Below are 27,886 nucleotides of genomic sequence, written 5' to 3'. Positions count from 1 at the left end.
TCTACCATCCAATTCCTAATCTATATCTCCCACCTACCTACATTTCTTTAATAATTACAATGCACTGAAAATTACATATTTGTTTCTGAGTATATCCCGGAAAAACGCCCGCCATGAAAATTAACCGGCCAGTTACGGTGCCCCGCTTTGCAATAAAATATTAAGCGCCTTTCATAAAGTGCAGCAAGTTATATAGGACTACAACCAACGAAACAAAACGGATAATTTGCTATGGCTATGCATAAATTGGATGGAACGTATGAAAATGTCTCATCATGGAAGCCATGACACAACTGAGAAGAATATGCTCAAAATAAGGCTCGTCAGTTTGTATGTCACTATCTCCGCATTTCTCGAATATTTGAATCTAATGCTTAGTTTCTGCACGTGACGTTATCTTGTCGCATTGAAGCAACATCCTAAAAATTCTGCTGGTTATATTTATTATCTGAAGTTTGCCTAACCATGCGAAGGTTGTATGAAACCTGGGACCTCGAAATGTAGATCAAGGCTGCAGGTACAGAACCTTTATTTGTGGCAGTCCAGTGAGTAATTGGCAACAACATGGCACAGAAAAATGCTCTTAAAAATGGAGTAAACTGAAGTAAAGCTGATGCTAAACACAGCGGGACTTGCATTTTATTCGAAGACGACAGTAACAAAATAGAATAACATTTCCTTATCCACACAGCTCGCAAATTGGAGATAAATGAGACAAATATGAAATACAAAGAGTTGAGGGTACGAGAGGCATAATGGAATTATTTAACTGGGAGTTACTCAGGAGATGGATTGCGCTATGGCCTTAGTGACACTTTAATTTTCCAAGTACAGCAAGTGACCACCAGTCAGGACGAGACGCGAGATAGGAAGCGAATGGATATTACATTCAAGTTCTCTCTCCTGTACTGTCTATATTCCCAAACTTAATTTGGACGGGTGACTCGATGCTGCTGCCAACGTGACGAACGAGGATGTGCTTTTTCTCAGGAGAAAACGGGGTAACACAATAGAAATTTCCCACACAAGCCACACAGAACTGCATATTACAATACACTACGTCGTCCTGGTACCGAACTGTCTCTCTCCATTGTTTAACATAAACTGGAGCGAAGTTAGTGAAGTCTGTCACAAGGCTATGGCAGTGCTGGTAGGCAGCTCTGTTTTAAAATGAAGACAGAAAGGCAGATTTCAGCCGCAAGTACATACACTGAGGTGACAAAAGTCATGGACTACAGTAGACACATCAGATGATCAAAACCAATTGCAAAATGGAGTGACAATTGACTCTAAACAATAAAATGTCAATGAAAATCGTGAAATCATCCACATAAGTACTAAAAGGAATCCGCTAAATTTCGGTTATACGATAAGTCCCACAAATCTGAAGTGTGAGATTTCAATTACATACTCGGAGAGTGCAAATTACGGATAACTTTGATAGGAACGATCACATAGGTAATGTGGGGAAAAATAACCAAAGACTGTGATTTACGCAGAACAGTTTAAATATGTAACATGTCTTCTAAACAGACTGACTGCACTATGCCTGTTCATCCTCTCCCGGAGTACTGCTGGGCAGAGTGGAACTTGCATCAGATGGGACTGATAGACGACATCGAAAAAGTTCAAAGTACTGAAATTTTTATTGTACTATCAACAAAACAGGGGAGAGAGTACCATGGATATGAATCACAAATTGGGGTGGCAACCATTAGAACAAAGACGTTTTTAGTTGCGGCATTACCTCTTCAAGAAATTTCAATCACCAGCTTTCTCTTCCGAATCTGAAAATATTTTATTTGGTGCCAAGTTACATAAGGATAAGTGATCATTGTAATAAAATAAGAGATATCTGAGCTCGCACGGTAAGATTTTGAGAGTGGAACGATAGAGAAGTAGCTCGAAGGTATTTCAATGAACTTTCTCCAAGGCTTTTACCTGTCAATGTCCGCCCCCGGTAGCTGAATGGTCAGTGTGGCCGATTGTCAGTCCTCGGGGCCCGGGTTCGATTCCCGGCTGGGTCGGGGAATTTTCTCCTCCCAGGGACTGGGTGTTGTGCTGTCCTCATCCTCATCCTATGATCCTCATCGACTTCGGGTCGTCGAAGTGGCGTCAAATCGAACGATCGGCACCCGGCGAACGGTCTGCCCGACGGGGGGCCCTAGCTGTACAATTAAATAAATATATCTGTCAATTGCAGATTAGTCTTTGGATGTACATGTGCATGTACATATGACATCTTAACCGTGCGCTGCATTTCTGGAGTGTCCCTACTTCTCAGTTCTCGAACTTGGATTTGTCTAATTGACCCGCGGTTGGTTTTTTTGTTGTTAGTAAATGGAGCTTCGAATTGTGCTCGTACGCGGCGCCGCTCCGTACTGGCAGCAGTGATGCACTGAATTACTGGTCACTATGTATGTCGTGAGTGCGTGGTATATTGCCTCCCTGTAAGCTTGTAGAATGGGCAAGAACTACAGAGTTGGACAGCAAGTTTTGTAAACAGTTACGTTAAGTATTTTTATTAACCCTCTATTGCACTGTGTATATTTAAATATACATATTTTCAGAACTCTGTACTGGCTCATATAATGTAACTGTGCCACTGACGTGCACTGTATACTCAGATGTACATCTGTATTTTTCGTGTATCACGTCAGATGGCAGCATCTGCTTACGGCAGTTGAGTAAAAGTTTGCAGAACTGTTGGTATGTCTAGAAGGCTGTGGGTCTCCGGGCGTGCGATTGTTTGTATTTATTTATTCATGAGTGACGTGTCTTTTGAGCTTTTCTTTCGTCGTGTTTCTATTGGAAGAATCTACAAAAGCTATAAACGTATTGTTTCTTTCGAAATAATTGTTTCTTTGCTTTTTATTCAAACTTTTGTGTGTGTGTATCTGAATGAACAGTGTGCAGTAAAGGTAAAAGTGGACAATTCGTGAAGGAAACATGGATACCCGTTTATTTTACCGAAAAAGACAAGGGAGAAGCTACATTCCTCCAGAAAGCAGTGACGAGGACTGTTTGGACAGTGATGACAGTGATCTGGATAAAACCTACGTTCCTGAACGACTTACAGGTGAGTTAGAAATTGACTAGCAATTTTCATAAAAAAATCATGTAAAGAGTTACATCAGTATAAGAAGTTGATTGGATTTTCGCTACAGTGGCAACTTTTACTTGCTCTAATATACAACTCTTTACAGTTCTTTTCATGTGTGTTCTTTTTCTCGTGACAATATATCAATTGTTGTTGTCCCAAATGTGTTTCATGCTTTTTATCTAAAAAATTGTGACTGTGACTTAGACCAGCATTGTAGCCTAGTCAGCTTTATATAGTTTCCCAGCACCATCTCTTGTTCAGTTTCTGATGACAAGTAATTCACACTCTACTTTTCAGGCTCACAATCAGGTGACAGTAGCAGCAGCGAAGAAAACTGTGATGAGCCAGATGAAGTGGGAGTGCCTTGTGTTTCAAACACAGAGCAGATAGTTGAACCTGAAGTTGGTGATAATCTTCCTCAGGCACAATCTCCATCTCGTTGTAATGTGCCGAAATTGAACCTTCTTTGGAAGAGGAACACGGTAAAATCTGTATTTCCTTCTCCTGTTTGGACTGGAGAAATTCCACCATCTACAGAAGTATTTTCACCACTAACGTACTTCAAAAAGATTTTTGACTCAAGTATCATTGACTACATATGTCAACAAACGAATCTGTATTCGAAGCAGTGTGATGTGGCCAACACCTTCAGTGTTACCTCTACCGAAATTGAACAATTTATTGGTATTGCATTCTACATGTCACTGATTGCTATACCTGGGAACAGAAGATACTGGAACAAGAAATGTGGTGTGAAACAAGTGTCTGATGTAATGACACTACGCAGATGGGAACAAATAAAGAGATATTTACATTTTGCTGACAATACTCAGCAACATTCTGCACCTGACAGACTGTTCAAGGTTAGAATGGTAAGCGACATGCTGCGAAAAAATTTATCAAAAATACCAATTGAAGAACACCTTGCAGTGGACGAACAAATTGTGCCATTCAAAGGTCACAGTAGCTTGAAACAGTATAATCCCAAGAAACCAAAAAAGTGGGGCTACAAAATATATTGCATAGCAGGTGCCAGTGGTATTATTTATGATTTCGAAGTCTATTCTGGACCTGTCAATCAACCCAGTCATCTTCCTAATGTAAACGCCAGTGGAAATGTAGTTCTCAGATTGGCTGAAAGAATACCAAAGTACAAAAATCATAAACTGTTCTATGATAACTGGTTCTGCAGTCCAGAGCTTCAAGTTGAGCTGGTAAAATGTGGTATTCACAGTCTGGGAACAGTACAATTGAATAGAGTGAGAAACAATAAGATGCCTTCTGATGCTGAAATGAAAAAGCAGGGAAGAGGCACATCTGTTGAATCCACTGCATCTGTTTCTGGATATGACCTGATTCTTGTGAAATGGCAAGACAACAGGTGTGTCAGCCTTCTAGGCACCTTTTCAGGTACTCACCCAGAAAGCCAGGTTGCAAGATATGACAAAAAAACAAAGCAACGTATCCAAATAAAATGCCCAAAGATTGTGAAGGAGTACAACAAGTTTATGGGAGGTGTTGACACTATTGACTCCTTATTAGCTCTGTACAGAACGAAAATCAGGTCAAAGAAATATTACATGAGACTGTTCTTCCATTTATTGGACATGAGTTGTGTTGTTGCTTGGCTACTTTATAAGAGAGCCTGTCATGAAGATAGTATTGAAGAGAAAACCCAGATGGCTTTGTTTGATTTCAAGCTTGATATTGCTGAATCCTTATGCTGGTCAGGAAAACCATCCAAGAGACAGTCGCTGGATAGCTCACCAGGCAGTGGCACCAAAAAGAGAAGGCAGCCAAATACAGCAAATGCTGACATCAGGAAGGACAGAATCGATCACTGGCCTAACTACTGTGAAAAATCTGCCAGATGTAAATATAATAAATGTCAAAAAATAACAAAAATAATGTGTACCAAATGTAACACCTATTTGTGTTTTGTACCAGATAGAAATTGTTTCTACAATTTTCACAATGTATAAATTCTGGAAATATGTAACTGCATAGTAGTGACATTTTGCTAACTGATGTATACCCAACTTTTATAATGTTTTTTATTTTTGTTTTTTGAATAAAATTTAATTTAAAGTCTTAATTTGTGGATGTACCATAAATTTTGAACTGTGTTCTCCAAAAATTTAGTACCTTATACGAACTAATATAAACGTACTCATTACATCCGTATTTGCGCAGTGTATATTTGAACATACAGAGTGATATTTTCCAAAATATATATACTAGAAAGTTTATCATCATCTATTTTTCATTCATGGGCACTATGAAGTATAAATCCAAAGTTGTTATTTGAAAATTCTTAGTTTTACTGTTCTTGTGCAATAGAGGGTTAACATCTCATTTCAAACAATTGAGTTAACGGAATTACATGTGGGATTTTCTGAAGATTTGATAGATTATGTAATGCAGTTCATGTTAATTACTTTATGAAAAGTATTTTAAGCTTTTCCACTGGCAGGGATGCATAAGTTTACCTCTGAGCTCGGAGTAACTTATCGAAAAAATGTGTACCTGTAAGTTACTTAGAAACGGTCATGGGCAACGAGCTATGGCCTACGTTTTTAATATAACTCCACAGTAAACGTTTGCAGCTGTTATAAGAGCACATTTTGGCAAGAAGTTATGTGGTTTCGAATACGGGAATGTGATGTTCTTAGTTAATAAATACTGAGTTGTCTTTCGGTACTTCACACGCCCGTTATCGCTACCTCTACCGAACATGTAGGACATTAAGTCACTAACAGTTTCGTGCTGGCTAAAGAAATATATTTTAAGTAGCAACAAGACTGACATCGAAAAATACAGCGAAACAGGAGTATGGGGCTTATAGCCATTAAAAACGCTGCAGTAATGCACGAGGATTCAGTTGTTGGTGGACTTCATTGTGACTAGGTATGTCGTGAGTGAGTCGTACATTAGCAGCCTGTAAGGTTGTATACTCCACAGGCCGTTACCAAACTCTGTTAATAGTTTCATTATCATCTCGATATAGTGATGAGCTACGTGTTTCACACTTCCAGTGTGTTATTATAACCGACAACGTCGATGGACACCTGGAAAAATCTGGTCTATTACCGCCAGGAAAACGGTGCAATTAGAATCTTACGCCATTCACTATTGGCTATGTTGGACTGAGTAATGCAAGGGAAAAGTTTTGTTTCCCCAAGTCGTGATTCACACACAAACAGTCGACTACGGAACATTACTCGCTACGTGATCCCCTATAAGAACTTTTAATAGTTCACCTTTACTCTGTTGTTCCAAAAGCACAACCAAAATATGCTGAAAACATTTACACTGTTGGCTCTATCAGTTACATAATGTTCGTATTCGAAAACGCCAGCTCCAAGGATATAGCTCCATATGTGACAACGACACCAAAAACAACTGGTAAAATGATCGATGGGCGTCATAACCAACAGCCCGTTACGACCGCTCTACCCTCTGTACTAAATGGGAGGCACAATTACGCAGTACCGAATGAATCTGATGTTTCCTCAAGAGTGAAACGCGTCAGTGATATTAAACAGCTTCGCAACGAAGACAGTTATGAATCTCTCGTATCAGAACAACAACGGTCTTCGTTGCGAAACTAATATCAGTGAAGTTTTTCACCCTTTCGGGGCATCATCACATTGCCTATAAAAACCAAAAACTAATCAGAGATGAACAAGTAGGGAGAGGGGTACGGTTTCATCTTGTACTACTACGTGGGTCAAAAATAGTAGAATCCTACGTAAAAGTTGCTGGGTATGTAATTCATGCATCATATCTGGCTACTGTTGCTTCCATTTTCCATTTTATATGGCTGTATGACGGATGCGTTACCTGTCCAGCACCTCTACGTACGTTTCTTTTACCATTAGTGCGTTTTACCTGTGTGGTAGTACCAGACGGGACCATGCCCCTTCGTCTATTTGATCCCAACTGATTGCGTTACGGCGTAAGGTCAAGCGGCAGAACGCCAGTCGGGAACGATGGAGCGGAGAGGACTGTGACAAGACATCAACCAATTGCACGTTAACCAACCCCACTCCAGGACGATAACGCGACACCAGCGACCTCTAGGCGAAGACGACATAAGCACCGCGCATATTAGTCGCGTACACTTCTACAGCAGCATCAATATCAGGCACTTCAAGACCTGCGACTTAGGGATTGTATATACTGAAGAGATTTCTTATTTTGTAATAAAACTCTTGAATACGACTAGCCTCTCTTGTGCTCCCTTTCAGTGTTTCTGCACTCCCTCCTGCCTTGTCTTCCCTCTTCATCTCCTGCCTCACCAGTCTCCTGCCTCTTAGTGTACCTCTACTCACTTCATCCGGCCGCCTCCCTTGCTGCCCCTTGCTCTCCCCTCATCTTCCGTCCAGTCTGACCTTTCCCTCGGCAGGTCCGACCTGTCAGTTCTATTCTTCATCGTGTGTGGTCCAAGTGGGTTTTAAGTGTGTTGTTCTGGAGTGTTTTTAATACTGTGACCGACTTTTAACCTGTAAATGTGCATTCAGTGTCTTCTTTGTGTTTTAAGAATCGCCAACTGTGTTTTAACTTTCTGGTAACTTTTTTAATTACCCCCATGAACGTCTCAATGTCAGTGTATTTTTACCTCCATTTTCTTCCCTTACTCTATATTCCACTTTTTACGCCGTTATATATGTAAGATTTTATTTTTAGTTGCCATGTCACTCGGCTGAAGAGCGGTGGATTGTGCCGCTGACAGCCCTCCGCTGCCCATATGTGGCAGGGGAATGAAATCACAATGAAGAAAAAAAACCATAAAGGGAGAAACACGTCATTGATGTTAAATAAATTAAGAATGAAGACTGCCTTTTTGTTCTGAAGTTAATGAAACTACTTGCTGTATCACCTACCACAATGGAATGAATAAATTTTATTTGAATAAAGATACTTGTATCATGTGAAATTACCGTGTTGTTACTTTGCCTCTCTTTTATGTCTATTTTCTACTGAAAGTTTATACGGGGCGAAATAGTCCTCTCACAGTATGCAGAAAATCGCGCTATGACGTCCGAATGCGCCAAATTCCGTTCACCAAGAATACCGACAGAGCTCACTTGGTACTACGAAATCGGCACTATCACCGTCAATGCGCTCATGTATGTGTAAGTTATATAGTGTATTGTGTGTGTGTGTTTGTGTGAAATCTTATGGGACTTAACTGCTAAGGTCATCAGTGCCCAAACTTACAGACTACTTAATCTAAATTATCCTAAGGACAAACACACACACCTATGCCCAAGGGAGGACTCGAACCTCTGCCAGGATCAGCCGCACAGTCCATGACTGCAGCGCCATAGACCGCTCGGCTAATCTCGTGCGGCGTAGTGTATTCTCCGTGGCCTTTATTAGCACATGGCTGGATAAGTAAGAGTGGCTTCGAAAGTTTTTGATGCACATTAAAAAGCTACCTGAACAACAATGATCAGAACCTGTTGGGCTGCCTATCAAAAGACGCTTGAAATAGTTCCCGAGCGTTCTGTTTTACCCTCCCTGAATATCAGTCCCTTTGAAGTCACTGGAAGCTTGTCCTGAATATTACACCCTATCTAGATCAGTGGAGACTTGTCAACTAACCTCTGCTTATAGTCGTCTAGTTATATATGCAGCAGCCCAAAGAGGAGGAAGTAAGGATGCTGGAAACTGAACGCGCCGACGTAGTTGCTATTGCGGACTCGACGCAGGTCAATCTCTCTGCCGGCTACCCCGGAGCTATAGAGCAGCACACAGCGCACTCGCGCCGCCGAAGACGCGCACTTGGCCGTGAGTTGCCCGCCGCTCGGCGCATCGTTTTGGATGTAAATGCAGCACGTAGGAGGCAAACAGCAGGACCCCTGGGGCAGGCAATCTCTTAGGCGGGCCTGTTTAAACTGCGGACCACACACGCCACTGGACGGAGCTGCGATCGCTGTTTGGCCAGCAAACAACCGGCGTTGCGAGCACCGCAAGGCGGATACAATGATCGGCTGGATGGCTGACGACCTGGCCGGACGGTGATGGGAAGGCCCCGTGCTAGATGGCGGATGTATTTGCATACGCCTTTCAGCTACCGTGTTTGAGCAGGGCCAACTGGCCAGAGTGCTGCAACTTACCACCGAGGCCGGAGCTCGTAAAATTACTCGGTACTGTTTGATCATAGCTGAGCTGATGTGTGGGTCGTTCGTAAATGCTGACCTCCTCTCTATGATGGTTTAACTCAAGTGACGGCACATTTTATCTTCATATCATCTTACTGCGTCATTTTTCTTTTTATTCTCATTGATTGAAGACAGTTGTACGGGGTGTTCAAAATAAAGCCGGCTCCGAAAATATTTTCAATGAGACTGACGTCGGATTGACACTTTTTATTGAATATCGCAGATGCTGATATCTACCTCTACATCTACATACATGTACTGTACAGTGCGGGGCGGAGTGTACGGAGTGTACCTTGTAACACTACTTGTCTGTTCCTTTCCCACCCAGCTCGCAAATAGAGCAACGGAACAGCTAATATCAATAAGCCTCGGTCCGAGCAGTAATTTTTCTTAACTTTATTCGTGGTGCTTACGCGAAATGTACTTTTTTTTCTAGGTAGTGTTCCTCGAACAATGGCTCTAAGCACTATGGGACTTAACATCTGAGGACATCAGTCCCTTAGACTTAGAACCACTTAAACATAACTAGCCTAAGGACAGCACACACATCCATGCCCGAGGCAGGATTCGAACCTGTGACCGTATCAGCAGCGCGGTTCCGGACTGAAAAACTTAGAACCGCTCGGCCACAGCGGCCGGCTGTTCCTCGAACAGAAAGTTCTCTTCTTTCTACAGATTCCATTTCAGTTTACGAAGTATCCCGTAATACTTGTGTATTTTTCGATCCTACTGCTAACAGTTCTAGCAACCCGCCTCCGAATTAGTTCCATGTCTTCCTTTAAACGGATTTGTTGTGGATATCAAACATCCGAGCAATACTAAACATTGGGTAGCACTAGTGACCTATAAAAGGACCCCTTTACACATGAAGCTAACGGTCTTGCGATAGTGGTGACACCGGTTCCCGTCAGATCACTAAAGTTAAGCGCTGTCGGGATTGGCTACCACTTTAGCACCTGAATGTTTGACAGTCCGTGTCTGCCAAGCGCTGTTTGCAAGCGGAGTGCATTCAGACCCTTGTGAGGGCAGATGATGAGCTACTTGTATCAGAAGTAGCGAATCCAGTCACGAAAACTGACAACGGCTGGCAGAGCGGTGTGCTGACCACACGTCCCTCCATTTCCGCATCGAGCGAGCCTATTGGCTAAGGATGACACGGCGGTCGGTCGATACCGACGGGCCTTCCGAAACCTGCTCGGAGCGAGTTTACACATGTCACAAATTTTTCTCAAAGTTCCCACAGTAAAATGAGCATTCGTCTTCCCTATTACAATCCTTATGTCCACTTTCCATTTCGAATCGCTTTGCATCGTTGCACTTAGATATTTAATGGACGTGACTCTGCCAAGCACCACACTACTAATGCCGTATTAAAAAATTACGGGTTTGTTATTCCGACCCGTCTGCACTAACTTACATTCTTCTACATTAAAGTTTCATTGGTTATCTCTGAAAGTGTAAGATCATTATACACACAGGGTTCTGGGCCTTTTGTTTGCACTACGTTAGAGTGCTCAGTACTCTTTACAATGCCTGATATATTGCGAGTTCTGGGATGATGGATCTGAAAATGGCCACTGATCTTGTTGAAACTGGTTATCTGTATAGCAAAATTTGTGATCTAGGCAATAAAGGATACTAGGCTCTCAGCTAGTGTCAGCTGATTTAACCTTCTTCCTGTCCCCCTCTCACCACCCCTCTGACATCGGCCGATTGCCCTACGTATACAATGATTGAAAAGTCAAAAAATGGTCGGAAAAAAATACCACTCGCTCTACATATAAAATAACGCAAGCAAAGATAGATGTTATTCCCAGTTGATTGATTCCACCCTCCCCAGCCCCAGTCACTTCCTTGTGACATCGGCGAACTGCCCTATGTACACACAACTGTGACTGTGAAAAATAAAATTTATGGATTATCTTCGCTAAATCAATGTATTTATTCGAAATAGTCTCCTCCTGAAATTGTATTAAATGTGTTTTGAAACAGCGACTGTAGTACATTTTTTTCTTTGGCACCTGCATTTAGTACTGCGGTATAACTTTCTTGTATATCCTTAATTGCATCGTAATATTGTCCATTCATTGCCATCGTTAATATAGGGAACAACCACGAATCGTCTGCGTCCAAATCCGGCGAATACCGCGGGTGATCACGGGCTGTGATCCGTTAGCTGGCCAAAAACTTGCGCACGGTCCTCGCTATGTGGACTGGAGCGTTATCGTAGCAGGGTACTGGGAACCTGCCTTTCTGTATTCGCGTAGAATTCGACGAAGTGTCACCCACAAACTATGGAGGATCGACGAAACTTGATGTTGCCTCTCTGGCTCACCGCCATTTTCCGACGAATACCACATGTGTACTGTTACATTTGAGGCAGGAACTCCTGCTGCAGCAATGCTATATCTTTCTATATCTTTGACCTTCAGCGCAGCTTTTGTTGAAACTTCATGAATAGTAAAGCTCCAACCTGCAGCATTGGAGAAAAAGTGGTTGGTAGAGGGGCGGGGGGGGGGGGGGGGTTAGCTCCGATGAGTGATGGATGCCCTGGCAGAACCATGCTGTGACGACCGGTTCTTTGCTGGTTTTACCTGGGATCCCGAGCAATTCGTCTACTCAACCAGCTGCTGTCAATCTGGCCCTTCTGTGGCCGCGCCAATGCAGTCAGAGATGCAAATTCACGAAACCGAAAGGGAGTCTACCACAGAATTGGCTGGCGAAACAGTCGTATTGGCTCTCCTACGAGTGGACATTCTCGGACTCTCAGGTTAAACCAAACATCTTAACACTTAACACTCGAGAAAAACATGTCATGGCTCAATTTGCGTTTTAGACGACAATACATTCTGAAAGAAATCGAAACGGCCGTCATTCGTATGGATACCACACCGGTCGAGTGGCACCACTACTCTAAACTGGAGCGTTTGCTAAGCTGACATAAGACAAATATTGATTCCTTTCGTGTTCCCTTTTCTTTCCACACAGTTCATCATGCATAACTACTCAACAATATTTTAAAGCATTCCCTCACCTCGTTTCCAGAATTTACTACGGAGGTATGTTTCTCCACTATCAGTGTACTGGCGCAGATACTCTCAGCCGGCCGTTGTGGCCGAGCGGTTCTAGGCGCTTCCGTCTGGAGCCACGTGGCTGCTACACTCGCAGTTTCGAATCCTGCCTCGGGCATGGATGTGTGTGATGTCTTTAGGTTAGTTAGGCTTAAGTAGTTCTAAGTCTAGGGTACTGCTGACCTCAGATGTTAAGCACCATAGTGCTTAGAGCCATTTTTTAGACTCTCTCAAGGGTTTCCTGCGCCGAATGTCGTGCGTTGCTGAACGACTAGGCGAAGGGAAACCGGCAGTAGCTCACGGAACATCCGTAGTTAGATTGCGTTGTGTATTACTCCGTTCAAATGTATGGCTGAGTCCTTTTTTCTTTCTTTGCTTTTATTTAAAATGGCCCTGTTCTCATGCAGCTTAACACGTCTGTTTGTCCTCATTTTTTGTGATCCCTCGTCATTTACTTTACACACTGATTAAAATTCACTATCTAAAACACAAAAAAAGTTGATCGCAATATGCCTCTCTTATTCCGTGCATTTTTACGTTCCCGGTCTTGAGAAATCAATCGAATTTTACTCCATTTTACAAGAGGTTTCTCTTCTATGGTAGGCGCAGTGACAGAGTGTGGGTGTGGACGCGTGTGTGCAAGTGTGTGGGAGTGTGTCGTTTGGGTGCAGCGGCTTCTGGTGCACAGTTTACGCCCAGTGTGCCCTGTCACAAGAGTGACACTCTTAGATCTATCTTTGCTCTCGTTTGTGATCTCCCCCCGCGGGAACACAAGCCCGCACCACCGACTTTCTTGTTTCTCTCTGACATTCAATCATCCTTCACCGGAGTTGAAAACCCGTCACTGACAGTACACTCTACCTATTCCCATGTAGGTTTTCAGACTGACATTACCCGTTCTCAGGCCATGTGCACATACAAGTAAGTAATAAAATACTATTTACGCTCGAATAAAATCTTCATTAACCTTGCCGTATGCACTGCACCCACAGGATCCCTATTACGAAAAAAGTTAAAAACGACATTTCCCTGAATTACTCAGGAGTTGCCTTCCCTCTGATTGTAAATTAAATATGCGAAATATTGAAATATCTAGCAGCTGAGAACAACTTAAGGGATAAGGGTCTAATGTTAGTTGTATTTTGCGTTCATTTTTCTGCGTAAGTTGTAGGGTGTACTATGACGCGTGTGTTGTCACCGAATACAATCTTCACTTTAGACGGACCGTCATAGTATAAGTGAAACTTAGACATTTTCATCTTTACTGAGTCTGATCGCAGGTGGTTGTGAATCAGAATAAGGTTACCTTCCTTAACTTTCGGCGTCTTGGTAGTACGGTCACGCCTTTCCTCTCGAACCACCTCCTGCCTTCTGATTCTACACAACGCAGGAGCTACTTTGACTTCTAAACCTTCCTCCGGTGGAAGTGGAGGTTTTGCTGCAGCTCTGACTGGCCTCACTAATGGCTCCCGTGAAACCAAATCCACTGGGGAATACTCTGAAGTATCATCTAGTTTATTAATTATTTCTTCGAACTGAGTTACGGATAAAAACTACTTACTGTGTTGGTGGGAACAGCGGTGCCAGCAAGCTTTCTCACCTCACGAAAACAATCTACTCGTGGCCACTAATTTCCTGAGCTAAGTTCTGTTACAAGTACTGTTTCCTTCTGAGGAGTGTCTTTCTTCTCTGTTTGGGCCTGAGTGTGCCGCCAGTAATTAGACCTAAGCTTCAGACATGCCATTTCTGTCAATGTTATTTTGCTGATAACGACTTCCACTACCTTCCCCGTACTGCGTGTTGTTAGATCGCGCGGGGCGACATTCATTACGACTTCCAGAATTTCGACCCCTACCACCATCCCGTTTCTGCTCTGCATTGATGGCAAGACGTCTGTTTCTTCTTCCCAGAACTCGTCAGGCGTGGCTCACATGCGTAACGATCAGTACAATTAAGAAGCTCCATCCTGGTCCTCTGTGGCATAAGTTGGTAGATGGTGGTAGATGGTAGCTATGAGTTCTTCCGCGTGCGTCGTGCGTCCTTATGGGGTCCCCTCAGTGTTCCCCCACTCAGACAGTACGCGGACTCGATCATCAGTTACTGCCGTGCCGCACTCTCTGTTGTCTGACAGGTTCTAGTATTGTGCGAGAAACTCGCGGCTTAGTTGCTCAATATGGATGGATTTCGGGAGTTCATCCTGGTGAATTTTTGCCAGCCATCCAGCATAATCTGTGAAGGAGGGTAGCATGGGGGTTTAGTACAAATGATAGAACACGGTGGCGGGCCCGCCTCCAGAAGGCTGCGAGTTCGACCACGCAAACAGACCACTGGATCTCTCTTCCGGCGTGAAAGAAACATCGCCGTCAGCTTCCCTACTCGGAGCAGGCTCAATAGAGACCCTCACACAGCCACTCCAAACTACGACATTTAAGACGAGCCACGCAGATCCGCGCACAAGCATGGTAGTGTGAACACACTCTAAAGTAAGCATGCAGACGTGCTGTTAACTCACCGGTTAAATGCGACTCATACCTCAGCATGCCAGCGCATTTAGACGAAAACGTCAGGTGCGTGGCGTTGTCACCCATATTTTTGCCAGTTCTCTCCCTGATTCTTTAGTCTGTCGTATACATTATGCGACGGGACTGTTGTGTACTCTTTCGCAGATTCTTATTAGTGACTTACAGTATGCCACATGATCATGAGGTATTCCCGTTTCCAGATCAAAGAATTTTACACAGAACTTAGAAATATGTACAAGGAGCATCAGAACTCGTTGAAAGCGTGATCCAAAACCTATATAAATAAGAATTTAAAGACAGAAGTTTGTGATAAATTGATTGCGTTTTGGAATCTACTTTTCCCCCAACCGAATATTGATTTCCTTGGAAAAAAGAAAAAAATTGGACGCTAATGATGCTCAATTAGAAAATTAGAGAAGAAAGTTTGTGACCGTAAGTGTTGTGGCTTGTCTCTCGATTACATTTACATTTAAGTGCTAACTTTGTGGGACTACGACTTTTGTTTTATTTGCTAGTTATCAGTAGCCGTCAGATGTTGTCGAAAATGTTGACTACACAGGCTGGATAGTGTTGTAACTGCGACCGGAACGGTCGCGGGGTTGACGTGACTGGAAGGGCGGTGATACCCACAGAGTGGCCTGCGAATGACAACACAAATGGGAGAGGACGGACACGACCAACGAAGGACCTTACGAACAACAACAAGATCGAAACAACAGAGTCACAAGAAAAACCTAACTAGACATCTACGTCCACTCATACACAGAATAAATACGCTGTCTAAGGCGAGGCGACGTGTCCAGAGACGCATGCAAGATTAGACTGACTGGCTGGGCTTTTTTTTTATTGTGATTTCATTCCCCCTGCCCCATATGGGCAGGGGAGGGCTGTCAGCGGCACAATCCGCCGCTCTTCAGCCGAGTGACATGACAACTAAAATAAGAACAAAATGTTACATACATAAGGCGATAAAAAAGGGGAACATAAAACAGAGTAATGGGAGAAAATGGAGGTTAAAAATAGCCTGACATAGAGACGTTCATAGGGGACTGTTAAAAAATTCACCAGAAAGTTAAAAAACACAGTTGGCCATTCTTAAAACACGGAGAAGACTCTGAATGGACATGCACAGGTTAAAAGTCGGCCACAGTATTAAAACACTCCAGAACAACACACTTAAAACCCACTTGTAGCACACACGGTGAAGAATAGAACTGCCAGGTGGGACCTGCCGAGGGAAAGATCAGAGAGGATGGGAAAAGAGGAGAGAGCAAGGAGCAGCAGGGGAAGTAGCGGGATGAAGAGAGTAGGGGCGTCAGCGGGTACACAAAGAGGCAGGAGACACGTGGGGTGGCAGATGAGGAGGGAACACAGGGCAGGAGGGAGTGCAGAGACAATGAAAGGGGGTACAAGAGAGGTAGGGGGAGTAGGAAGGGGAAGCCGCTAAGGAGGAGGCAGGGGGAGGAGAGGGAGCCCTGGGGATGAGGCACGAAGATGGGGTTAAAGTTGGTAGGAACGGTAGATGTCAGTGCGGAGCTCGTCATCCCGGAGGGGTAGATTGTGGAAGTTGCGTTGGGAAAGGAGATGGAGGCTGTGGAGATGGAGAGATGGTGGGACACAACTGTAAAGGCATGGCAACTGGTTGGGGGGCGAAGAGGAAAGGAAACACCAGGGGGTGAGTGGGATCAAGGCGGCGGACAATATATAGTGTGCGGATGTGTTCAAGGAAAAACAGAAGGAGGTTGTAGAGGATGCGCGTGGGGACGAAAGGTGGATGCCGAGGGCGAGGCGGAGCGCATGGCGTCCGAGGATTTGGAGAGCTTTATAAAACCGGGGAGGGGCGGAAATCCAAGCTATGCTGTCATAACAGAGGATGGGGCGGATCAAGGATTTGTAGGTGTGGATTATGGTGGAAGAATGCAGACCCCACGTCCCGCCGGACAGGAGTTTCAGAAGGCGGAGGCCGTTGTGAGCTTTGTTTTGGATGGTAAACAGATGGGGGGTCATGGTGAGGTGGCGGTCGTGTGAGGCCAAGGTATTTGTGGGTGAGGTGGATAGGACGGCCATAAATGGAGAGGTAGAAATAATGGAGGCGGAAGGAGCGGATGGTGCGGCCTATGATGATCGCCTGGCTAAGTGAGAGGCCGGCGCTTAAATACATGATCGGGGGTGCCGCTATTGGCCGCTGGGACCACATGTTCCACTGTGGCGCCTTCACACCAAAAGCGGGCCACGAGGCGCACACCGCTACGGCTTAGGGCGCGAAGGTGCACAGACCTCTAGGGGTGTTCGACCTCCATGACATCTGGCTCGAATTCAAATTCCGCGGCTCGCGGTACCAGAGATAGCGTGACCACAAAATGAATAACGCCATACTGTTAGCAGCACCGTTCCACGCATCAACACCTCTTTCTACTTCGACTTCTTCTACATCTGCAGGCTCTCACACTTCTGTTCCAGGTCGAGGCACCACTTCTCTTAACAAATTTTACGACCAATATCATAATGTTCTAGGCTTTTTACTTGTTTATAAGCTGTGATGTTACTAAAATTTATTTGGATTTCTGTGTGAATTTTCTTCGATGTAAGTTTCAGCATTGCTAAAAAAAATATGAATACAATAACCACTATATTAATACAATAACTAACACTTTTAACTGTTTTCCTTGATGGCCTTAGGCCAAATGCGAATTACTTGTATGTCTTAGGTATTATACTAGAAAGCGAAGTGACCCGTTACTAAAAATCTGAGACTAACTGTAACACGTTCCTGTGCAGAAATGCTCTTCCTTACAACTGTGTCATTATAGCTGATTTTATCCTTAACGAAGTCTGCCAATATTGTTAAATAGTTTCCACAGCTGAGTAATTGATTTGCAGCTATTTAATCAACGAAGTGTAACTGTGGCAGTCATTTTACTCCTTAACCCAAGTATCATGATATTTTTGTTAATGTTAACGTTCATGTTCGTAGCTGGAACAGCGGGGGGAGCGGGAGCATTCCGGCCACAAGGCTCGCTATTGGCTGCAGCCGTCTGACGTCACTGTGAGGGTGGCAAGTGCAGCGCAGTACTGCGATCACAGGGTAGATGTCCCACACCACATACGCTGTGGTGCCTGTCTAGCTCATTTTACTTTCGGTTGGTTTAATACAAGTTGGACAAATTAGGTTAAGTGACATGAGACTTGTGTTACACGTTAGGACTAAATAAATGACAATTAAGATGAAAAATAGCTCACTCGTTTGATAAAGAAGCACATTTTAAAGTAGCCTGTCCCATAGAGACTTGATCCTTGTAAATATTCTTCTTCTATCAAGAAGTGCAATAAGTGTGTAATGAACTTCAGGAAAATTTTGATTCAAAATAGAGCACAGAGACTGTACTTCTTGTTTGCACAATCCATTTCCATGAAAACCAGCCCATCCTTTTTCAAATACCCTTGTTGTTGCTGGAAAACCCAAAGTTTTATCAATGAATGCAATATGGCCTGCGATCTATTTACCCGCATCTGGAAGAATATCCGAGATTACCGAGTCATCGCACACTGTTATCGAACCTGTTAACAAATTTTCTTCGATGTTCACAACTTTTGGGATTTCTGCTACTGGCGATTCAACAACACAGGACTCAGTGGTAATGAAACTTAGTAGCACAGAATCTGAGTCGCCGCAACACTGAGAAGATTCTGCATTTACTTCTTCGATAACCGGAATGTTACCAGAAAAAAAATATCACTTTCAATACCCGTCAGTTTAAGGAGACGCACCCTATTACATACTTCAAACGGCGTAGGTTTGTTATAAAATGTACCTAATCTTTCTACCCAAGAAAAAATGTTTCCAAGCAATCTTGATTTTATCTGGGAGATAGTATGTAGGCTTTAGAAAAGATCAAAGAGAGAATCTGACATGATGAAACCTACTTTAATGGCAAAAATCTGCCTCTGTCACCTAAAACCATTGACAAACAAATGTCTAGCAATGTCTCTAGTGTATTCTCCTCAATTATGTGATTCATTCCAAATCCACGTGAACATTTATCTTTCGGAAGACGTCAAAGATTTCATTAAAGAGGTCAATAAAGTTACTTTAAATATTTCTGTGAGCAACATACTTGAAGGTTAAGCTGTTCGTCGTGAAAATATTTGTGCGCTCGTCCTGTTACATTTAAATGCGCTTCGTTGGTGCAGTGTGTTATCGTTACGTCACTTTTTGTGTTTAAGAAATCTTGTGTAGCTGCTGCAATTATTTTGGATCCTTCAAGTAGCGTAATGAAATTGTTTCTCAATGACTTTAACAGATGTGGTACATGGAAAAAAACCAGTGCATTGCTGATATCGTCTCCTGGGTTTACGAAATATGTTTTATCTGTATCGACACACAATTCCTTCAAAATCTGTATATTTGTTCCGCTTGTATATCTGCCACAACTACAATATTTATTCCCGAGCTCTCAAGTCTCGCAATGATACTCTGAAGCAAACCACTAGTAAAAATAGTGTCGAAGTCAAAATAAAGTGGTTGCTTCCACTGCTTACCAGATCACGCAGACCAGAACGCTGTAATGTGGACCAACTACTACGTCCTTCGACGAATCGTGTGCCATGAGGACATCAACATTCGTTTCGACAAATGATAAGTTGCTAGTCCAGCTAGGGTAGTAAAAGCATTTAGCTTAGCCTCTAATGAGGATAGCATATCTTCAACGGTACCTGGTCTGATTTTAATTCCTTCGCCCATTTTTGAAGTGTTGACCTTGCAAATAAGCATGTACTGTTGGCGATCTCTTACGTGTCAGATGACCTTTTTGTCCGCTTTAACGAAAGAACACATGACCTTTTTGTCCGCTTTAACGAAAGAACACGACTAAGAACATTTGTTTTACTTCATACGATTACATCACATACTTTTGGTGCTGCTGCTATCTGTGCATTTTGCTTTATTGAAGGTTCAATCTCGGTCCTGAGCTCCTTAGTTTTCAAATCATTACTCATTGTTTCACTAAGTTCATCAAAGGGATCATGAGCCGTGGTCTGCTCGACTTCCATTTTTTCAGTGACACGATTTATAAACTCATCAATGCTCGTTTTTGCTAACTTTTTGGTTCGTAGTGTTCTGCATGACTTACAGGTCCATAAAGAATGAATTTACATTTATGATTCCTGGAATGATTTACTAAGTACTATACAACTACACTAATTTGCAATTATTCATCAAACAAGTAATTGACAAAAACGATAAATATCAGTCATTTAAACCGCAGCAATGGATTACTTCGATGCAATTTAAATATAAAGGTATCAAGTAATCGACGGGTTTCGAATTCATAACCTTTAACATGACAGGCGCAGATCTTATTAATCCAGCTGCACATCCAGTACCACAAATTGTTTGACGTTAAAAGTAAGCCGTTGGAGCAGCACGAGAAATGTCACGTATAAGAACTCAATTGCAAGCTGTTCTAGATTCTTACAGTGAAATACATAACACATCTTGAGAATACGAAAAAATATCGTCTAAGTTCACGAGATTGGATGCCAGAGTACCTAATAAAGCTAGGTAAAAACTGATTTGTTTCCTGCACAATATAGCGAGACATTCATTGCCGCACAGTAATCCAATAACTATCAAGATGTTTAAACACATCTCGCAAAATTTCTGCGAGAACCGGTACAGATCTTTCAGTGTACAATAAACACCTTATTTCCCAAGCACCTACTTTTATATTTGTAATGGAACTGTCAGATTAATCTATTGTCATTACTTTTGGATGCTCATCTAGAAGATCGTTCAGTGTGACCTTAGGCTCTAGATTACTTTGACTGTTCTGAAAATTTTCTGTTACTGCTAAGTAAGTACTCTTCTTTTTTTTTTACATTATGTTCAACTTTGCAGATGATTCATGAAGTTTTTCATCAACACCGGTTATTTCTAAGCAATTTATTTCATTTTCCTATTGACTTCTTAGATGGTTGGTAATGAGCCTCTTCTTTGGTGAGATGTGCAAACTTTCGTTAACCATTCCCAGCAATCATTTGAGTAAGCTAGCATATTATTATTCACCAATATTATAAATAGTAACTTCTCAATGTCACGGTCACATTTGAAAACAGAAGGGCGGTCTGTTGTACCAAATGTCTGTTTGTCAAGCAATGCAGATTCTCTTTCTTTAAATTTGATAATACAGTATTGCTTGCCCCCAAATTTATGTTAGATTATATGGTCTTGTCCAGGACTCATTAATATTTATTTCATCTGCTGTTGCAAACATACTAGTATTAACCTAATTAAGCAACTGCCCTCTCCCATTTACATTGCTTCTAAAATTATTAGTGGTAGTATCCTGTGCAATTTATGAGGGATTCCTATTCTGATTAAACCCGTCGTGGTGTATATTGCTTGAAACTAAACTCACCCAGTTGTGCTGTGTCAACCCCATGTCTAATTTCCATACAATAGAGACAATTTTCTATTAATTGAGTAGCCTTCCAGTTGAATGCGTTCTAAGGTTGGTAATGTCTATTGGAACACCGAAACATTGGTCTTAGTAGGCTTTCTTTCTTCATGTGACTTTTGCAGAATTCCTTCATGGTCACTCTGTATTCGCTATAGTAAGGCACATTCACCACGTCAGTTCGAATTCTACGTTGTTTAGGCTAATTCCCGAATTAGTTGAGAAACCACTTTTCATATTGTGCACAAATAATTTTGAAACGTCCCCTTTGAAGAATTATACATGACTGTGCTTAAACTGACACACAATATTTTGTTAGCGCAACGCAATCTGACTTTCAAAATTCCCTACAAAAGAATGGCCCTGACTAACATTAAACTATACCTTTCACAAATCACTTACCTCACAAAAATCTTCGCTGCTCAAGCTACTGCAATACAGCGAGCGCCACTACTGCCAGCTAAATAAAAGATTCAAACTATGGAAGGCACTAACTACTAATAGGGATAGTTAGCGCTGAATAACTTTTTAACATTTTTCACTGATGTGGTCGTGTTATCACGTCCTGCTGCGCTGTTCCTTATGTACGGCGGACGTGTATACGCATGCCGCTTGAGTTTTCCTACAGAGCTATGGGCATCTTTATCCGTCCTGAGCCACAGACCTCTCACTGCTACAGACGAATTAGTTCCACATCTAGGTGAAAAAAATCGATTATTTGTCATTAAATACATGTGCCTCCTTGCATGCTACCATTTGTTAAAATCATTGTTTGATCATTTTAATTAATGCTCTTTAGGAAGTGTATAGCTATTGTAATAAAGAATTTTGACTTGGAATGAAACTTGTCCTTTCTCTTGTGTTTAAGACTGCCTGTTGTGTGGAAACTTTGATTTTTGCACATCTTAAAGGTTGATATCTTCCCTCGATGAGGAACTTAATTCCATTCCTTTATCCATCATACTTATAGCACTACATCAAAGTAAGTAAAACACTGCACAAAATTTTGAAGAGTATGCTGAGGAGGAAAAGTATTGTGTAAACTGTGCGTATGGTTGATTTTAGCTCAGACAGTGAAGCACATTAACTGTAGATAAGATAACGAAACTTCACTTAAAATTGAGTGCAGAAGGATATCTCATTTCGTTCACGAGTTACTATCTGTTACAAGAGAAGAGCACAACATGACCCTAGTCGTAATATTTTGCCGACATTGGTCACCTGCGGTAACATGAACACTCTGGATACAGCTGGTAACTTGCTTTTAAGAAGTCAAACACTAGCAGTATCACAAAGGATCACCGCCTGGAACTGATGAGCTGATGACTCGAAGTTGAAGAAATTAATAGGTAGTATCTTATAATAAAACACAGCACCTCATAACATGATTTTAATATCTAAACTGTTAAAGATAATTTAAACAAACCTTAAAAACAACAGGTCATACGAAAACATATTCTTAAACGAAGTCAACACACAGATGAAAGTAACGTATAACAAAAGCTCTTAGTGTCAGCCTAGTAAGAGTCATTGCTGTTGAGGAAGGGACCGTAACCTGTGACATCGCGTTGCCACCATAGCTGTCGTTACCTATGTATCCATACACAATGCTTGACCTCAATTGCTATTTGCAGCAACCATTAGGGGACACTTCCGTGCCACCCTATCCAGAGCCATCCATAAACCAATAATCGAGCAGAGCACAGTAAACAGGTCGGTCTCCCAACCATGACATTTGACTGACCGTCCTAACTGTATTCTGGCCAGATGATCTGTGTCTCATCTCTTCATGCTTTCGTCGCTCAATGCTTACCACCTAATGATGAGTGATACATCATGTAACGGAAGCAAAACATTCTCTGGAATCGATTAAAGATCACATTGATTACAACAGTCATTTATATTGTCGGCACTGCATTCCAGGAGACTGGTCCTTGATTTCAGTTGTACTAAAAGCACTATGCTTTATGTAATCACGAAAAAGTGGAAACACTAATTACGATTATGTGGTTTATTAGTAAAGACAGTTGACAGTAATCACAACTCACATGATCCATAATAAGAAACTTTGGCCATGTTGTTTCACTGGTACGGAGGTAATTTTGGCAGACAGTCGCAAAAATATATGAATGTTAACTCACACGACATACCGCAATATCGTCACATCCTAATCTATGCTGGAATCTCCTGAAATATATTTATGGACCTGCTTCTGCCCACCTGCTTGCACGTATAGGGGCACAGAAACTAATTAATACTGGGTATTTCATAGTGGGAGTAAGCTACCTGGCCGCCCGTAGTATTTTAATTCATAATACCTTTAATACAAAAGACACTGTCACTTACGTATTAAATCAGTGGTAGTATATACAAATGTGACTGCAACAATATTTTAATCGTGTGTCCCTTCCACCTATCGTTCTGGCAGCTTAGTAAAATAAAAAAATCTATCTCTTACGAAATTTAAAACGGCTGTAAAACTTTGTGTGAAGTATCTCATACCACAGGAGTTGTTTTGATTACATAATGGATTTTAGAAATGGTATCAGTGTCATATTACCAAAGATATGGACAATATTTTGTGAATATTAATTCATACGATGTGCTTGGGATCCAGGTGAAAGTGTATATTTGGAAACATCGTTAAATTTGAATATTTGAAAACATCATTTGATTTGTGTGTTTGAAAACATAGTTTAATTTGGAGTTTAATACAGCATACAGTCGGATTTTTAAAGGAGCCGTTTAATGCTTCAGATCAAATAAGGCATTAGGTGCAGATGACTTCCCAACAGAATTTCTAAAGTTATTAGAGTATAAGCAAAAAAAAAAAAAAATGTAAAGATATCTTCTTCAGAAATAGTGGGCCTTATGTAAAGTACCGTCAAGTGATGTGACAAGGCCCACTATTTCTGAAGGATATATTTTCAATAATATCGAATCCTATGTCAAGGGCTTATAAACGTTTGTTTACAGCTGGTTAGCTGGTTTTTCAATCTCTTCTTATCACTATCAGTAACCAATGCTACATTTACTAAGTCCAGGGTAGACCAATCCAGCATGCGCTGTCTTAATTGGTTATTCGCTGCAAACAACTTCAAACTCTAATACCAAAATGCCATTTGTGATCAACTGTACTGATTTGTGAGAAAATATGTTGGACATTCTTATGATCAAGGTGTATTCTCACCCTGGGAGATCAACAACAAATGTTCATTTTCAGGTTTTTACCAGGAAGAGTTGAAAGGTAAAGGAGTCCATTTCTTTATATGTAGCAACATCATTGTCTGACTTACTTACATAAGGGTTTTACATCCGACAGTATCATTATCTTACCTACATTACTTCAGGCTCTGTGGGGCTATGTGAGTAGGTGTATGGGGATTATAACTTTCAAAAATAATGATATCCTGAAAGCTCATGGAAAATTCAATAACATCATGTTTCTAATTCCTCTGAAGTACCTCCCACTTGGTATTTATACGTTCACTAAGGATTTTGTTTAATTTTATTCTCACCAGCTAGATGTGATCATGCAAAACTTTGTCACTATTTTGCATATTACATACTATCTCAGTTTCTGTCCACACTGGATCGACTTATGAACATGAACATCCAAATACACGACCATACCAGAGCTTTCCTATATCTGCAGCTTGGAATGCTGTAACCTCGTCATGTGTTAGTTTCACAGTGAAGGTCTAAACCCACTCATTGAGGTTTCCCATAATGTCTCACCTGCTTTTGTATAATATGGTGTGTTGTGATTTTAGGTGGTTTTAGTAAACTCATATCATATCATAACACTGCTCTTAATTTTTGGAGTACTACAAACCATGTAACATGTTGGATAAATCATTTTTCTAAAGCTGGTAGGCACCTGTTAAGGAAAATGATTGGACCTATATACACTACTGCATTGCAGATATTGGTAAGCAATGTGTTGTACCCAGGTACATTTCTGATCGCTATGTAGCATACCTGAACATCTCTATCTGCACCATCAGAACATGGAGGAAGATTGCTGCTGCCTGATAAATGATCACTGTTAAAACTGCAAAGTTCCCAATCCCAAATCTGTGACGATGCATATCTCAAGCTGGAGAATTAATAAGCCTGTTTAGGCAACACACCTCTGGTTCGATTTCAACCAAATCTGATACGGAATCATCAGGCTACAAGACTATCAGCACTATAGAACACCATAACTCCAAAAGGAACAGAGATATTGCAAAAAACGTATTATGCTGGCTCCTGGCATATAGGCTGTCAGTACAACAGGAATGTAGTGTAGGAACATTATTGGCTTTGCAAATCAACTTGCTATGCAGGGCAGCCTACATGTCAGAGGCAAGGAACGGTTTTCCTGGCCACAACACGTAGGCTGGCAGCATGGCAGACATTTTGTGTTGGAGTAGTGTTGCCCTGCTATATCGACCTGCTTTCATTGCTGGCCTGAAGGACTAAATGATGTTCTTCAAGCCCTGATGTGTGGCTGGACCTGCCTGACAGGAATGATGTGAGAGAAGTGTTATTAAACTATACAGCAGGTGCTCCACAGGCTCATCAGCATGGCTGGGGATAGGTTCAGACAGAGAGAGGGGAAGAGGAAATGGAAAGAGATGGGAGAGGAGAGGGAGATGCATGTCACAGGTGAATGGTGCAGACGGCAAGTGGGGAGGTGGTCCAAGAAATGGACAAAGAGAGTGGGAAGAGGATATGATGAGACTGAGAGAGTAGGAGGAGATAGACAGATAGAGGTGAGTGGAGGAGGTGGATGGACGGAAAGAGGAAGCGGTGGACACAGAGATGGGGGAGATGGGAGGAGAAGGTATATATATGTGTGATATATATATATATATATATATATATATATATATATATATATATATATATATATATGTGTGTGTGTGTGTGTGTGTGTGTGTGTGTGTGTGTTTGTGTGAATGTGTGTGTGTACAGTTGACAATTATACAGGAAGTCTCCATGGACAAAACCTAGACAGCCCCACATTTCAGAAGCAGAGACTTTATCCATTAACCCTTCGACTGCTACAAACCAGCCCTTTACATTTCGTGCTGAGGCGACTAAAGTTAGTAGATGAAGAAAATTTGATTTTTGCGTATCTTAGTCTGACACTTTCACTCGAGGAAGAACTGAATTTCGGTTCATTATCTCTTCATACTTAATGTGCTGCATCAAATAAGTAAGACATTGCCTGTGCTGAGAGATGGCGTTCTGGCCAATATAAAATTTTTATCATCAGATTCTCCGAAAAAAAATTTAGTTGAAAGAATTTTATTTTCGCATGTTTCGTAGTGTGGTAGCTTGGTTCGATGAAGAACTGAATTGGTTTTCGGTATCCGTCATACTTACTGTGCTGCATCAAATTTCGTAAAATATTACACGAAATTTTAAAGAGTTCACAGAGGTAATAACACATTGCGTAAACTTTGCGTACAGTTGATTTTACCTCATATATTATGGGGAATGAAATGTAGATAAGATATCAAACATTTATTTAAAATTGTGATCTGTAACACATCTCATTTCGTTATCGAGTTATTGGGTTTGATATTGTCGACGGACGGTCGGGCACGACGAGCTGAGTTCTGTCCTTGCAGACGTGCCTTCTGCTACGAAATACTTACATCCGTTTTTAAGAACAATATTACGCAAAAAGAAATTATTTTTGCACGTATACCAGGCTGATATCTTCCTTTAATAAAGGTCTGAAATTCGTTTCGTTATATGTCACAGTTACTCTGCTGTATCAACTTAAGTAAAACAGCGAGATATTTTATACATTTTACAGAGTTATGAACACACTGCACAAAATGTGCTCGTGACTGATTCTAGTTCAGGCACTGCAGTAACTGAAATATGGATAGGATATAGAAATTTCATTAAAATTCAAGGTAATAATGTATCTCATTTCGTTCACGAGTTATTGGGTTCTATTTCCAATGCACTCTAGCGCGCGATGCACCCATTCATATCCTTGTATATCTCAAATGATATGGTCATAACAATCGTCATATTTCATAAACCGCACGACCGCTAATGTCGCAGGTTCGAATCCTGCCTCGGGCATGGATGTGTGTGATGTCCTTAGTTAGGTTTAAGTAGTTCTAAGTTCTAGGGGACTTATGACCACAGCAGTTGAGTCCCATAGTGCTCAGAGCCATTTTTTTCATAAACAATTCTAGATATTGAATCGAGATTTTCTGTAAATGATAGCACGAAATGTAGCACATATATTGTACGATAAAAATTGTGAACTTTTTTGTTCACCGAAATATGGCGGTATCTCTTCAGCATGAGTGAGAGTTCGGCGGCTCAGGATGCATTCAGACGTCCATAGTACTGTAGGAAAATCCTAGCGGCTCGGGTATACACGCAGAACACCTGGGGAACGGTGGAGCAGGACGTGTACACACTGTTATAGAAGCTAAAGGGTTAAGAATGTCTCATTAACCCCATTCATCACTGGGTGCGTTGTGCTGATATCACTGTCATTGAGACTTGGCTATTTGCTACCACTGTTGCTGCAACTACTGCTACT

At 41.7% G+C, this 27,886-nt stretch overlaps 1 protein-coding gene across 1 annotated transcript in view; it reads left to right on the top strand.

Moving 5' to 3' along the window:
* The first annotated feature begins 2,564 nt into the window (after positions 1-2,564).
* LOC124796120 (piggyBac transposable element-derived protein 3-like) overlaps positions 2,565-27,886 on the top strand; it is a 167,552-nt gene continuing 142,230 nt past the window's right edge. Inside the window, exons 1-2 of the mRNA XM_047260210.1 lie at positions 2,565-3,079; positions 3,401-4,975. Of these exons, the coding sequence (XP_047116166.1) occupies positions 2,950-3,079; positions 3,401-4,975 (1,705 nt within the window). The 5' untranslated portion in view covers positions 2,565-2,949. The remainder of the gene's footprint in view (positions 3,080-3,400; positions 4,976-27,886) is intronic.

The sequence above is a fragment of the Schistocerca piceifrons genome, chromosome 4 (assembly GCF_021461385.2).
Source record: "Schistocerca piceifrons isolate TAMUIC-IGC-003096 chromosome 4, iqSchPice1.1, whole genome shotgun sequence".
NCBI lineage: Eukaryota > Metazoa > Arthropoda > Insecta > Orthoptera > Acrididae > Schistocerca > Schistocerca piceifrons.
The sequence above is the reverse complement of the archived record's forward strand: the minus strand, read 5'-3'. Positions and strand labels throughout refer to the sequence as shown.